This window comes from Lissotriton vulgaris, unplaced genomic scaffold, assembly GCF_964263255.1.
Source record: "Lissotriton vulgaris unplaced genomic scaffold, aLisVul1.2 SCAFFOLD_911, whole genome shotgun sequence".
NCBI lineage: Eukaryota > Metazoa > Chordata > Amphibia > Caudata > Salamandridae > Lissotriton > Lissotriton vulgaris.
In genome coordinates, this window is record NW_028247209.1 from 337,714 (window position 1) to 351,327 (window position 13,614).

Here is a 13,614-nt window from a genome sequence, read left to right on the forward strand (position 1 = left end):
TTTCTAAGCAGGGCATGGTCTACTGGCAGTCAGCCTGTAGTACTCTGCAACAGCAAAGCAAAGTGCCCATTACTGGACAGGGTGAAGGTGCATTCCACAGGAAGCATGTTAGTGACAGCTGCGCTTTATACATGAGTGTCACTCCTGAATATCTGTTGTACAGCTACTTGGAAAAGCAGAAACACTTTCACCAATCAGTTGTGCACTGATTTGAATGCAGAAGCCAACTCTAAAGTTGGACTAGCAGTTCTAACCACTCTTTTTTCAGTGAAGGTGAACCCATTTCCTGACTATTTGGAATTTGATGTACGGCTTGTTATTCTGATTCAGGCTTGTGAATCTATGAAAGCTCCAGCGCTGAAGAAGAAATTAGTTACTTAACTGTAACTAAGGTTCTTCAGCGCTAGTATCTTAAAACGCAACTCACTTTTCTTCCCTATCAGAGACTCACTGAAACACACTTGTGCTTTGAAATCCGATTGCTGCGAGGGGCAGTAGAGAGCTGAAGCATATTATGAATCTATGAAATATGCCAGCGCTGAACAACTGGAATTACAGGCAGTTAACTCATTTCTTGGTGGAAATAATGTTTATAACATGATACAATTCCAATTTCTTGGTCTTTCATGTAGCTCCAATTTTTTTTGGGCACGTGCAGTCCTGGTATATAACTTTTGAGGTCCTATTAATGAATCCAGCAAAGTAGAAACTTTTTTGTTCATCGCTAGGTCACTCATTCTAAAGTATTACCTCAATATTTGTTTATCAGGGCGCCGACTCGCTGTCATTATCTCATCTGCTAGATCCTATACCGAGTTCTATGGGGTAACATAGTTTTCCAAAACATATATTGTTTTTGTTTTTTTTACAAAAGTCACTTCTGAAAAGACATGTTTTACTGTTACGTTATTTTTCTGTGATGTATTTTGACTAAAGCATATTTTCATAGTTTTCAACTTTCCCCTTAGTATCTTTTTATTTAAGTTTTCTTTTTCTATTTACATACCACATATATACCTAAATTGTATTGCTATTACCCAGTGCAGTTGCCACTGAATAGTTATAGTTAGGATTGTGTTTCAATAGGAAATTGTTTTTTTGTGTTGTTAATAACTTCGACTGCAAAACAACAGTTGATCGACAGAATGCAGAACAATGTCATACATTCACCCCAGTGCAGAGATCTGGGCCTAAATCCATCGTTTTTTTGCACTCCACACCACCCCAGTTCAGACATGGCCATATGCAAATCAGCCTTGACCCTGTGCCTCATGGGCACAGTCCAGCCCGAACTGCCAAGCCATGTCTTTCCTGGACCGGAATCAAGCATCCTAGGTCCGGTTTCTGGCTATCAGCCGTCTTCAGCCAGGATAGCTTGACTCCAGTGGAGGTGGAGATATGTAACTTACACAGTTTACACTCGGAATTTGTGAATGCCAAGAGTTTTAAACTTACTGCAAAGTGTAAACTTACTAAAAAGTGTAACTTATCTTTATGAGTTTGTTCCTATAGCTTTTAGGCAGTGTGTCAGTAATGTACCCCCGTGTGCCTCTAACTTTCTTTCTATATGTTTGAGTTTAGGCTGCGTGTTCTTTGTGCCTGTCATATTCATGGTATGAGACAGTCGTGTTGTGCAATGGTTTTTGTAGGTAGGACTCTGAATATAATAATGTAATTCTGCCATAGCGTATCTGTATTTAAGTAAGTGTTGCACTGCTACTTTGTGTTCCCGTGTGTGTCTCTGAGGAAGTGTCTAAGCTCACGTGTCTCTGAGACAGTGTCACTCTGCAAATGCTATTTATTTGTTTTAGATCCGTTTTTTGCTAATGTATATGTGTATATGCTTTTTTGTTTAAACACAGCGATATCACTAGTTAAGTCATGAGTGATGCTGTTAGACTTAGCATCTTTTGGCGAGTTTCCCCTGAGTTTTTGCTTTCTGCCCTCCCAGTTTTACTCTGTTTTTGCTGGCGTATGGTTTCTGTGCAGTTTCCACATTTCTGATTAGTGGTAAAGTGCAAGTGCTCCTGTGGTAAAGTATATTCTGGATTAGTGTTTCCCCGATTGGCTCTTTGGTTTTCCTGCCAGCCCCTAGTAAAGTGCACTAAGTGTGCCAGGGCCTGGGAATCAAATGCTATGCGTGGACCTGCAGCACGGATTGTGCCACCCTCGTGAGTGCCCAGAAAATGTACCTCAGACCTGCCATTTCACAGTTTGTAACTGTCATGTCGACTTGGCCTGTGCACACACTGCCAGTCCCTAACCGCCCCTTTTCTTACATGTCGGGCACCCCTAAGGTAGGCCCAAAGCACCCCTGTGGGCAGGGTGCAGTGTATGTGAAAGGTAGGACATGCCCTGGTGTGTGTGTGGCATGTCCTGATGGTGAACTATAGCCCATTTCGTTTTTCACTATTGCAAGGCTACCTGTTCCTCCCTCATTGAACAGAATGGGAAGTTTGTATATAACATCTTATAAACATAACTGGCCCTGGGAACTAGATGGGAAAATAAAATTTAGTATGCCTGAACTCAGAATCTAATGATGCATCTTTTAGTAAAGGTGATTTTTACACTCGGTTTTTGAAAATACCACTTTTAGGAAGTACGTATTTTCTTGCTCAGTCATCCTGTGTGCCTCTGCTGGAATGTGGATTGTCTGTCTGGGTTTTGGACAACAGATGGCTAGGAAGTAAGGATGGCTCCCGATAGTCTAGGTAGGTCAGGAAAGGGCTGAATAAACCTGGGCTGCGATGGGGGAAGAGGAAGGAGATTTCCTTGCACCTCAAAGGGCTTGGTCTGTCTCGGACAATGCTGGCTCCACCCCCTGCTGGGAAATCACACTAGAGAAGGCAGAATTGGTTCTGGCTGGGCACAGACACCCTCTGCCTAGAGGATCAAAGGATTTTTGGATTCAAATACTGGTGCCCAGACCCCTGAACTTTAGAACTCATCTGGATCAAGAAGACTGACAAGAAAAAGACCAGGCAAAGCTGTAAGGAGGAACTACCGCTTTGCTGAGTGCTTTGCTGGTCTGACCTGCAGTTTCTGCTTCTGTCTTGGGCAGTGAAAGGCCTGGACTGGACTTTCTGCAACCTAGTTTGTGAGTCTCTCCAAGGGCTTGAGTTAGAGCTTGCCCTCTGTTCACGAAGTCTCAGGAACCGAAAAGACTTCAAGCTCTTCTGCCCGCAGCACTGGGGTCTGTGTGTTTTGTGTTGCAACAGAGGAAAAGTAACTCAACAACATCTATGGCACCGCTGGCGGCTCCATGCCCTGATGGCACCACAGAGGGCACCTCCACACCGCGACCCTGGTCTCATCGACTACGCCTGCTGTCGCCGCCACTGAGCCGCTGCTTGCTCCGCGACCCGTGGACACTGCACTCTGCGCCGCTTAATTTCACGCAGAAACCTGGGCACCGCAGAGAGCACCGCCGCACCGCAACCCTGGTCTCACCGACGCCGCCTGCTGATGCCGCCACCAAGCCGTTGCTCGCACCGCAACCTATGGGCACTGCACTCTGCACCACCCGCTTCACAACGACGCCTTGGCCTCCCGGACGACGCTGCTCCATGCCGAAATCGATGCCCCTGCTTGCACCGTGGTTCGAGTACACCGCTCGTAAAGTTACACGATGCACCACCCTCATCCCGCACCGCAACCTTGGCCTACCGACGCCGGCACCATCGACACCCGTTCGTCGGTTGATGACAGCGCTTCAGCAACGACGCTGCTTGCACCATTACTAGCTTGGCCTTCGCCTCGAACTGTAACCCTGGTCTCACCGTTGACGCCATCTGACGCCGCCACCGAGCCACTGCTTGTACCGCAACCTGAGGGCACCGCACCACACTGCTTCACTTTGCACCGCAGCACCCGACGCCAGCGCTCCTGATCCCAACAGAAAGGAGCTCGACCTGCATCGCAAGTGACTTCAAGGGCCTTGGTGCCCTGCAGGTACTGTTTGCAGGACTTTCTGACACCGTAGCTGGTCCGCGACACTGCGACCAGCCTGAAATGTTTAGATTTGTTTGTTCACGACGCCGTGATAGCCCCGAACATAGCTATCGATATCAAGGAACTGTTTTTTTTTTTTAAAAACTTTATTTTTGTCGCAGACAATGATAGTATATAACAGTTGCGCCGACAGTTACAAAAAATCAACGACATTATGGCCAATAACATACTGCTGTGTACACGGCCCTTCAGCCCACAACCCGAAGGCCGGGCGGCGATAGGTGGTAACAAGGGAGCCAGGTCTTGGACCTAGCCATGTAACTGCGCGGCAGGATATTCTAATCCGCTTTTATTTTTTCTTTTATACAGATTAGCCCCCAACTCCCCAATGGAACCCTCCCCCCAAAACTTCGGCATTCGTGACTAAAACATGTGTACACAGGTCGTTCACTAGGAACTGTTTTTAAAGTGTATTTTGATAACTGTATATTTTTATGTACTGTACTGTGGATTCTTATCGTTTTTAGTCTTGTACATAAAAATATTGGCAATTTTTTTTTAAACTGGCGTGGTGTCCTTTTGTAGTGCTGACACTGTATTACTGTCTGTTATGTGCAAGTGCAAATGCTTTACACACTGCTTCTAAGATAAGCCGGACTGCTCGTGCCAAGCAACCATAGGGGTGAGCAGGGGTTATTTTAGGAGTGTAACTCCCTCATCCTGACTAGGAAGAAGGGTCCCTACTTGGACAAAGGTGCTAGCCCTTGCCAACAAGAGACCCCCATTTCTAACAGATGCCATTTATGATGTCATGTGTCATAAGCAGGTCAAGGGGGTTACACAGGTTATGGTTCAAGCAAACATTCAATAGTGATGTCATAACTGATATAATGAACATAATTTAATGATGTGTGTGATGACATTCGTTACTCAAGTAGGAGATCATATTTAAGGTTTGCACTATGAACCACAACTGGCGACTTACAGAGATTTAACAATTTTGAGCTTGAACCAGAACTCGGATTTTAAACTCCGCCCCCCCCCCAGTAAATTTCAGTCATTTTTTAAAGAGTTTTGGCTTCAAAATAAGGATTAGCTTTTTATTTTTCACTTGTGATAGATAACACATATTTCAAAATCGGCAGTTTCTTACCTGCTTGAAAATCAGTTGATCTTATTTTCTTATTGTAACCTTCAACCACAATGTAACTGTACCTGCTAGTTGGAAAAAGAGGTAACCTGCTAGCTTTTTTTGAATTTCTTGGTATCTCAGTGAGTGTCAGTATTTGTGGTCTTGAATCTATTTTGGGCACTCACTGGCCCTTATTTCCAATCTGAGTCCTCAATTATCTGTGATTACTCCTGAGTGTGTACCCTGAGTGAGTGATGTTGTTTGTACTCTTGATTCTTTGTTTGACAACCAATGACTGGCAATGCCATTTCTTCCTTCTGAGTGGTAATTTTCCAGGCAGTATTCCTGAGTGTGTATCAGCCTGAATGCAAGTGTTTGTGGCCCTTAGTGCTGATGTCAGTGAGAGCGATGCATATGTAGAGCTGCATTGAATACCCTCTGCCTCACGCTACTTTTGTTGACACTGAAACTCTCCCGCAAATCCCTCTTTTGTGGGCGCTGAGTGCTAACATTGGTGAGTAGTGCACGTTCTGACAGCTGGATCTGATTGGACACCATCCTACACACTTGATGTAGCTCCTCCGAGTATGTGTGTGTGTTTATTTTCTTAACAGCAGCTTAGAAAATGCTATGCGGAGGTATTTGGGGCTCTAGCATCGGGGCTCTGGGGACAGTCTTCCCTAATTGTGTGAAGCCAGTAACCAAAGAGATTATAGCATCCTTCAATAATGGTATAAAAGTGTGCGCCTGTAGTTAGTGAGGGTTGTGGGACTACTGAGATACGCTCCATTTTTACTATGCTTGGATTAAACTGTTCATTTGCTCACCACCCTACATTTGAAATATTTACTTTCTATACTAGTGCTGATTTTACACTGGCAGAAAAACTCCATCTAGAATGTTTCAGTGATGTGCACTTACCCTTATCCATCACAAAACCCAATAATTATTTAATCTTTGCATGTAAATCTAGCACTTCTTACTAGTACACTGTACATGATCTTTTTAACCAGCTCATGCCTTGTGTGGTACCATAGAAGTCCATACTTCTGGTGGCAGTCTTGCAGATCTGTGGCCTGAGTTCTGTTGTGACTGTAATATACTCAAAGAGGCTAACTCATTGTTTTTGTTTTAGAGTCCCAGCCGAACCCTACTACAGCAGCTGCTCCATGTCTTCCTAATCACTTTCGTTGTAATAATGGTGCTTGTATCATGAACATGTGGGTTTGCGATGGCTATAAGGATTGCATTTATGGCTCTGATGAGGAAGGATGTCCTACATCAAGTAAGTTGTTCTAATTATTTTGCATTAAGTTTGCATTAGTGTACAGTCTACAACCATTTCCTCAGAAAAATTTCTGTTTTGTGGATATTTTGACAATGCGCACTGGTTCAGTTGTTTGTTGATTTTTGTTGAATAATGAGTATGTTGCAAAAAAGAAACCTCATTACCCAATTTTTGTGACTGAAGGTACATTGTGCAGACAGTGCAAGCACGTTTGTTTGTTTTTGTGTGCATATCCCAGTACTTGTGTTTTGTGGTTAAAACATAGTACAATATCACATGAGTGTCATCTGGAAGACTGCAGTTTTTTAGGTCTCGCGACCTATCGATGCGCGCAAGCGCATCGAGCGTAGCGAGAATTCATGTCGGCGAAAACATCTTCAAACCAAAGGGCTTTCAGCCCCGCGGTTTTCATGCAGTGCCCGTGTACATGCACGCGCACTCCTCCCACACCAGCAACTCCCCCTCCCACACCAGCACCTCCCCTCTCTTTCCACGCAATCACAGCCTCCCCCTCCCACACCAGCACCTCCCCCCTCCCACACCAGCACCTCCCCTCTCTCTCCATGCAATCACAGCCTCCCCCTCCCACACCAGCACCTCCCCTCTCTCTCCACGCAATCACAGCCTCCCCCTCCCACACCAGCACCTCCCCTCTCTCTCCACGCAATCACAGCCATGCACTTCAGTTCCGCCTCCCCCTCCCACACCAGCACCTCCCCTCTCTCTCCACGCAATCACAGCCATGCACTTCAGTTCCGCCCTGAGAGCATGGTATGGCAACATTCGTCGTAGCAGAAGGGCAGTGACAGAGACCTCGCAGCTTGTGGCGGTCCGTCCCTGGTTCAATTTTTCCTCAGTCTTCCCCACTTTTTCTTCTCTCGTGATGTCTGTTGTTTTCTTCGTCGTGCTCTCCTCCCTCCTTTTCTCCAATCATGTATTTGTTCTTCCGGTATCTCTCAGCCTCCCCGCGCGCCCTCCCTCCCTACCTCCGAACAGCAGGCTTCAGTCACAGAGGGCAGACCTCACTTTCTCACCCATGCACGTTCACAGAACATTCAATTATGGCTTTTTCCCCACAGCCTCACACCTCTTCCCACATACCTAACCCGGGCATCGCCGTCTCCTTCCCTCCCAGCGACTGCAAGAGGCTGGGCGGCCCCACAGCTTCCGGGCGGGAAACCTCAGCGGGGGATCTCGAGGGTGCGAGGGTGGAGGACTGGGACATCATCACCTCCACCTCGCGATCACAGGCACCATCACAACACAAACCGCCAACCCAGTCACCATCAGCCCAACCCAGCCACCATAACCACCCAAATCCCAGCAATTCATCCCATCAGTCACCATCATCACTTCCCCATACCACCACAGCCACCGTTCTCCAGCAAATCCACCAACCGTCACCATCATCAACCCAGCCCAGCCACCATCAACCCAACCACCATAACCACCCAAATCCTAACAATTCATCCCATCAGTCACCATAATCACGTCCACATACCACAACAGCCATAGTTCTCCTGCAAATCCACCAACCGTCACCATCATCAACCCAGCCCAGCCACCATCAACCCAACCCAACCACCATAACCACCCCAATCCTAACAATTCATCCCATCAGTCACCATCATCACTTCCCCATACCACAACAGCCATCGTTCTCCTGCAAATCCACCAACCGTCACCATCATCAACCCAGCCCAGCCCAGCCACCATCAACCCAACCACCCCAATCCTAACAATTCATCCCATCAGTCACCATAATCACTTCCACATACCACTACAGCCATAATTCTCCTGCAAATCCACCAACCGTCACCATCATCAACCCAGCCCAGCCACCATCAACCCAACCACCATAACCACCCCAATCCTAACAATTCATCCCATCAGTCACCATCATCACTTCCCCATACCTCATGTGGCATATGTTGCAAATCCTTAAATATGCAAACAAGCACTGGCGTTGCCAATAGGTCTCGCAGCAGGAAAGTTGGAGCTATTACAATTGCAAATAACAATGCCTTTTATTTTTGTTTTCATTTTAAAAACATAAAGGGCTTTGTCATTTACAAAACCAATAGCTCCAACTTTCCTACTGCGAGACCTATTGGCAACGCCAGTGCTTGTTTTGTAGTGGGGGGTATACTATGCTGTCTAGTGCTTGCAGTGTTTGGTAGTAGAACATGTGGCAAACTTCTTTCATGTTCCCTTACTATCCTGTTTTTCTTCAAGTGCACAACTCCACTGTTACAACAAACGTCCGTGGTCGATGCCAGGTGCACGAATTTGAATGTCAGCAAAAGACAGAATGTATTCCAAACTGGAAGAAGTGTGATGGGCACAGAGACTGTCTTGATGGAACAGATGAAATCCACTGCTGTGAGTGCTTCATTCCTCTTAAGGGGTTGTGGAGATTTCTATGATTTGGTGTGAAAAATAGTCATGCTGTTTTAAGACCACAGATTAAGGTATGTAATTTACATTTGGTACTCAAACCTAAATCTGCCATAATTTCAAATTCTCAATAGGTGTTGTCACATACAATATCATGGTATATTATTCATGTATTCTTTACATGTCTCCAGCAACAGTTCAGCCCGATGCCTTTCTTCTGACTTGTGCTCCCTCCTTAAAGATGTGGTTTGGCAGTGAGAAGGAAATGTTAAGACGCTACCCCTGGAGCCCATGGCTGAAAACATTGATTATTCATAGGTATCAAGGACCCCCTGAGAATTAAATATAATAATTCCTAGGTCAGGGATAAAAGCAACACATGAGATTTAACAACTTAGGCAATTAATTCCTAATAATCATAAAATAAGTGACATAAGAGAGGAATTCTTTAAACAGAGGTTCAGTAGCTAGGGTTTTATTAACTCAGTAAATAAAAAAACTATAAAAACTGGTTCTCAAGTACAAATAATCAAATCACATCAGTAATAATTAAATCAGCATTACAAAATATAATAGCCAAAAATACATATTAAAATTTCAAAAGTGGCACAAAATAATTCTCGACGCACGTTTCGGCGACCAGCGCCTTCTTCTGGAGTAGCCACGTACTACCTACGAAGAAAGATAATAACATAAAATAGATACTATTTGCCAAAACTATTGATTAGGTGGTTCTGTCTTAGCTAGAACATGTTAATAATGTAATCAATAATTTTGTCAAATAGTATCTATTTTGTTATTATTTTTCATTGTTTTTATTGTTTTTTATTTACTGTGTTGATAAAACCCTAGCTACTGAACCTTTGTTTAAAGAATTCCTCTCTTATGTCACTTATTTTATGATTATTAGGAATTAATTGCCTATGTTGTTAAATCTCATGTGTGAACAACATTGATAGCAGTAGAGAATGATATTTGCCAGATTGTCAAACTCCCCATCCACCTTAGCCCTGATGACCATCGCAGGCAAATCAAAGCAACCTTGTTAAATGGCTGTGGCAATTAATATAGGCAGGATTCTGTGTGAAAGGATCAGAGCTTACCTGGTTTGAATATGGATAAGGGCACAGAACAACGGAAGGAGTGCAACAAAGAGTGATGATGATAGGGTATTCCATGAGTAAATAAAGATGGGGGAATGATTGGGGCAAAGGCAGTGCTGGTACCTCATGAACTCTAAATTTGCTCAGCTACATTATCTATGGAATGGGACTTCTACTCGATCCTTCTTACCACAGATTCATCATTTTTGAATATCCTACAGCTGCCAGACGGCATCCAGAAACCTTTTCCCCGCAGCTGCACCCCATCACTACCAGATGATGCATCAGTAGCTCCAGTCAATGCTCTGCTGCATCAATTGACAAGAATGACAGAGCCCCCAAATAAGGTGTCATCCTCTGTTCTGACATTTGTTCTTTTTTCACCCTACACCCTTCAGATATATACCCATAGCTCACTCAATGGGAATGTTTTCGTCTTTTCTAAATTATTAAAGCTAAATATATTGCATTGTATCTGTGTCAGATATTTCCATGATCCATTGTCAAAAACGGTTGCTCTCCAAGCGTTGCTAATCATGTAAAAAGCATATGTTGACTCTGGTTCCCCTAGCCAGCGTAAATGATGCATATGGCTCCGGGACAAAGCAAATGTTAATAATAATCCCAATTTTACACGGAGATAATGAGGCAGAGAGACCTAACTGTGTCTTGCCAAGGCCTGTTGTGCTTAACCTTCTCACTTCCAGCTCATAATTCTAAAAAGCGAGTATAATCACATCCTTAAAACATAAAGAAATACAAAGAAAGGTAGGCTCTTCCTCCTCCTTCCAGGTAGAAATCTCCTTCTATGGACCATTACAAAAGATGGGGAGCCATTTCAGGCTCTGTTAAGCCAGCCATGCTTGTGGTATTTTAGACTGTATTGCATCACATTCTGCCAAGTCAACACCTGCAAGCTTTGACTATGGCTCCTAATTTGGGGTCAGTCAGCCTCCTATGGAACCAAACCTATAAGTATTTAATTGGCTTAAGTGAAGTGCAAGTCTGTTTTCCTTCTTAACTGATGTCTTTTTGTCGGTTCCCATGCTGGTGCCATTGTGTGCAAATCTGAAGCTGTCACCTTTGGAGATTCTGCAGTGCCCTTTCCTGACCAAACCGAGCATAGCCAGGCAGCATGATTTTGCAAAAGGCACATAAACATGTTTACTTGCCTGCTTTTCTCATGCCTGGTAGGACGTGTATTATCTGTCGACTGTCTGCTTGCTGGATCATGAGAAGGCCTTGTTCTTGCACCTGGTAAAGGATGAGACCAAACAGATGTGCTGCAGGATGCTAGAAGGTCCGTTACATGGAAATAGATGTCATTATCAGAAGACATATGCGTTCTACTGACTTTGCTGCTCATGATAAGTTCAACTTGATGGACTTGCACCATAACTGTACAACACAAATGCGCCATACCAGATTTGGTTTTGGTTTACTTTGAAGAAAACAGGGCCTCTATGCTTTTATCTACTGGATAGTCAGTTTCACCAATAGTTCTTCATGTTTTGCATATATCCCATGGCCTAGAGCCCATTTCCCAGTTAGGTGCCATTGAGGTTCTATAACCTCCTTCCAATATATTCACAAGGTGTATCATCCATTTTACTGGATTGCCCACTGCCCCACCCATTCTGTTGTTCCTGGTCGATAATGTTCAGATTCTGAGACTAAGGATTCTTGCTCTCTGTTGGGGTTTCTGTACATTCTCTGGGCATCTGGAGGTTCCATGCGTCGAGAGAATGCATAGGTTGTGCATAGCAGGGTTTGAGATCGGGGACATTTACGTTTGGAGGGCGTTTGTGAAGAGTTGTTTTAGTGTTGGGGTCGTCCTCCTAAATACTAATAAAGCTTAAACTCACTGGAATCCGTGCTTCCTTACACTGGTGACGAGTTGCCAGTCATCAGGACTTCGATGCGTGCAAAGATTACTGCATTCAGCCACACTGCGACTAATCCGCTTTCCGGTCTTCACAGCAGATTCTGAATCCTCTTGTGACCGCCGCCTCCAGGGTAACAGTGCGGCCATGGGCACCACCAAAAGGTACTGTACATAATTAATTGATTTTTCGGGAATTGTTGTGGCTCTTGCTTGAGTGAGCCATTCCCAACGTTGCTGCTCATGTCATCATCCTTGACGACGCTTAGTTACTGCAAGTGTCCCAATGTCTACTCTTCTGTACGGCTTACGGTGATGCACACACCAGCACCGTGTTATGTCACCACGCATGCGTGGAAAGCGTGGCGGCTGTTGTGTCAGGTGCAAGGGCAGCACCGACACTTCGGAGTTACACTTCAGGGCAGCTACAGGTAAGTTAATTTATAATAACGACAGGAGCCAGGGATATAGGTTAACTGGTGAGCTTCCTCTCCATCGCCTGACTGGCGTGGCGTACGGTTACGTGCCCTTTACTTTTATTGAACCCTAGGCACGTGACCAGCACGTCTATCGCACAGTCGTGACGTCACCCCGTCACTACATTACATTCCTCCCCAACAATAAGCAAAACAACAAAGTAACAAAACTGTCACACAATGATGGAATGAAAAATCAGCAGTGTCTAACTTAGAATCACCCTAGCATTCTCAATTAGCCATAAAGGTATCTGGAACAGTCTTACGTGCAATACTTCTTCAGCCGGCACGATGGCTCAGGGTTTCTCCGCAGTAGATACTGGGACTGGCTTCGCCCCGAGGGGAAGCCCGCTCCATCCCCAGAGGTGTCTTCACAGGAACTTCTTCCACCGGAGAAGGAGACACTTCCAGTTCCGCATGGCAGGGGTTGACAGGCCAGGAGTCATCCGAGCCGCTGCAGTCACCATCACAACTCAGGGGGACCCCTTCCATGGAACCACCGCGACTGTCCTCATTCTCCGGTTGAGTAGAAGGTGATGCAGCAGACTCAGGGTGATATTTCCAGCAGTCCTCGGGTGGCAATGTCCCGCTCCCGGCGCATGTGTGGCCTGCACTCCGGTGCGCTTGTCTCCCGACGAGAGTGCTGCCACGTGGGGGCGAGGTGTGTGCCGCAGTGAAGAGCTCGAGGTCAGCCGGGTGTTAAGCCACGCCCACCGGGACGCCAATGACGGCAGGAGAAGGCCACGCTGCAAGTTGCCCTGGCATCTCACCGAGAAGGGGATGCCCGTTTATGTATTCCAAAAGAATGTGTCATCATAGTCGACGGTGAAGGCGATAGTGTAAAAGACCAGTATGCTACAGCCATCAAGGCTCTCAATACTTGTTTCAAGGCTTGCAAAAATATAACAAGGTCCCCTTCACAGCAGCATCTTTACCCTGAAGAAAACGATCTTGTTGGTGTGGAAATGTTTGCATTTTTCCCCACTGACTGGACTGGACACATATGGTCCGGACTCCAGCAATGGGAAAGTACTCATAGTAGGTATTTTTTCAGGTGTCATACATATGTGTACATTTAATCCCAAATGTACAAATACATCTGTAAGATTCATGTATTTCTCTCATTTCAAAATAACATTCGCATATTGTTTTCATTTTTACTGTCAATAAATACACTTATCTTTTCACTGATGGTTCATTTTTAGATGCCTGGCTCTAATATTCAGTATATTTTACAGCTACTCAGAGCCCGTTATCATGTGTCAATGGATCCATGTGCGAAGATGGAGAGATGTGCATTTCGTTGCCAGACCGATGTGATGGGTTCCTGGATTGCTCTGATGGCAGCGATGAACGGAATTGCACAGGTGAGTATCAGAGTT

General features: G+C 45.2%; 1 protein-coding gene across 1 annotated transcript in view; it reads left to right on the top strand.

The window, feature by feature from the left end:
* Positions 1-13,614, top strand: part of SORL1 (sortilin related receptor 1) — a 607,546-nt gene that overhangs the window by 324,317 nt on the left and 269,615 nt on the right. The window contains exons 19-21 of the mRNA XM_086949665.1: positions 6,222-6,371; positions 8,610-8,756; positions 13,471-13,599. Coding sequence (XP_086805791.1) covers positions 6,222-6,371; positions 8,610-8,756; positions 13,471-13,599 — 426 coding nt within the window. The remainder of the gene's footprint in view (positions 1-6,221; positions 6,372-8,609; positions 8,757-13,470; positions 13,600-13,614) is intronic.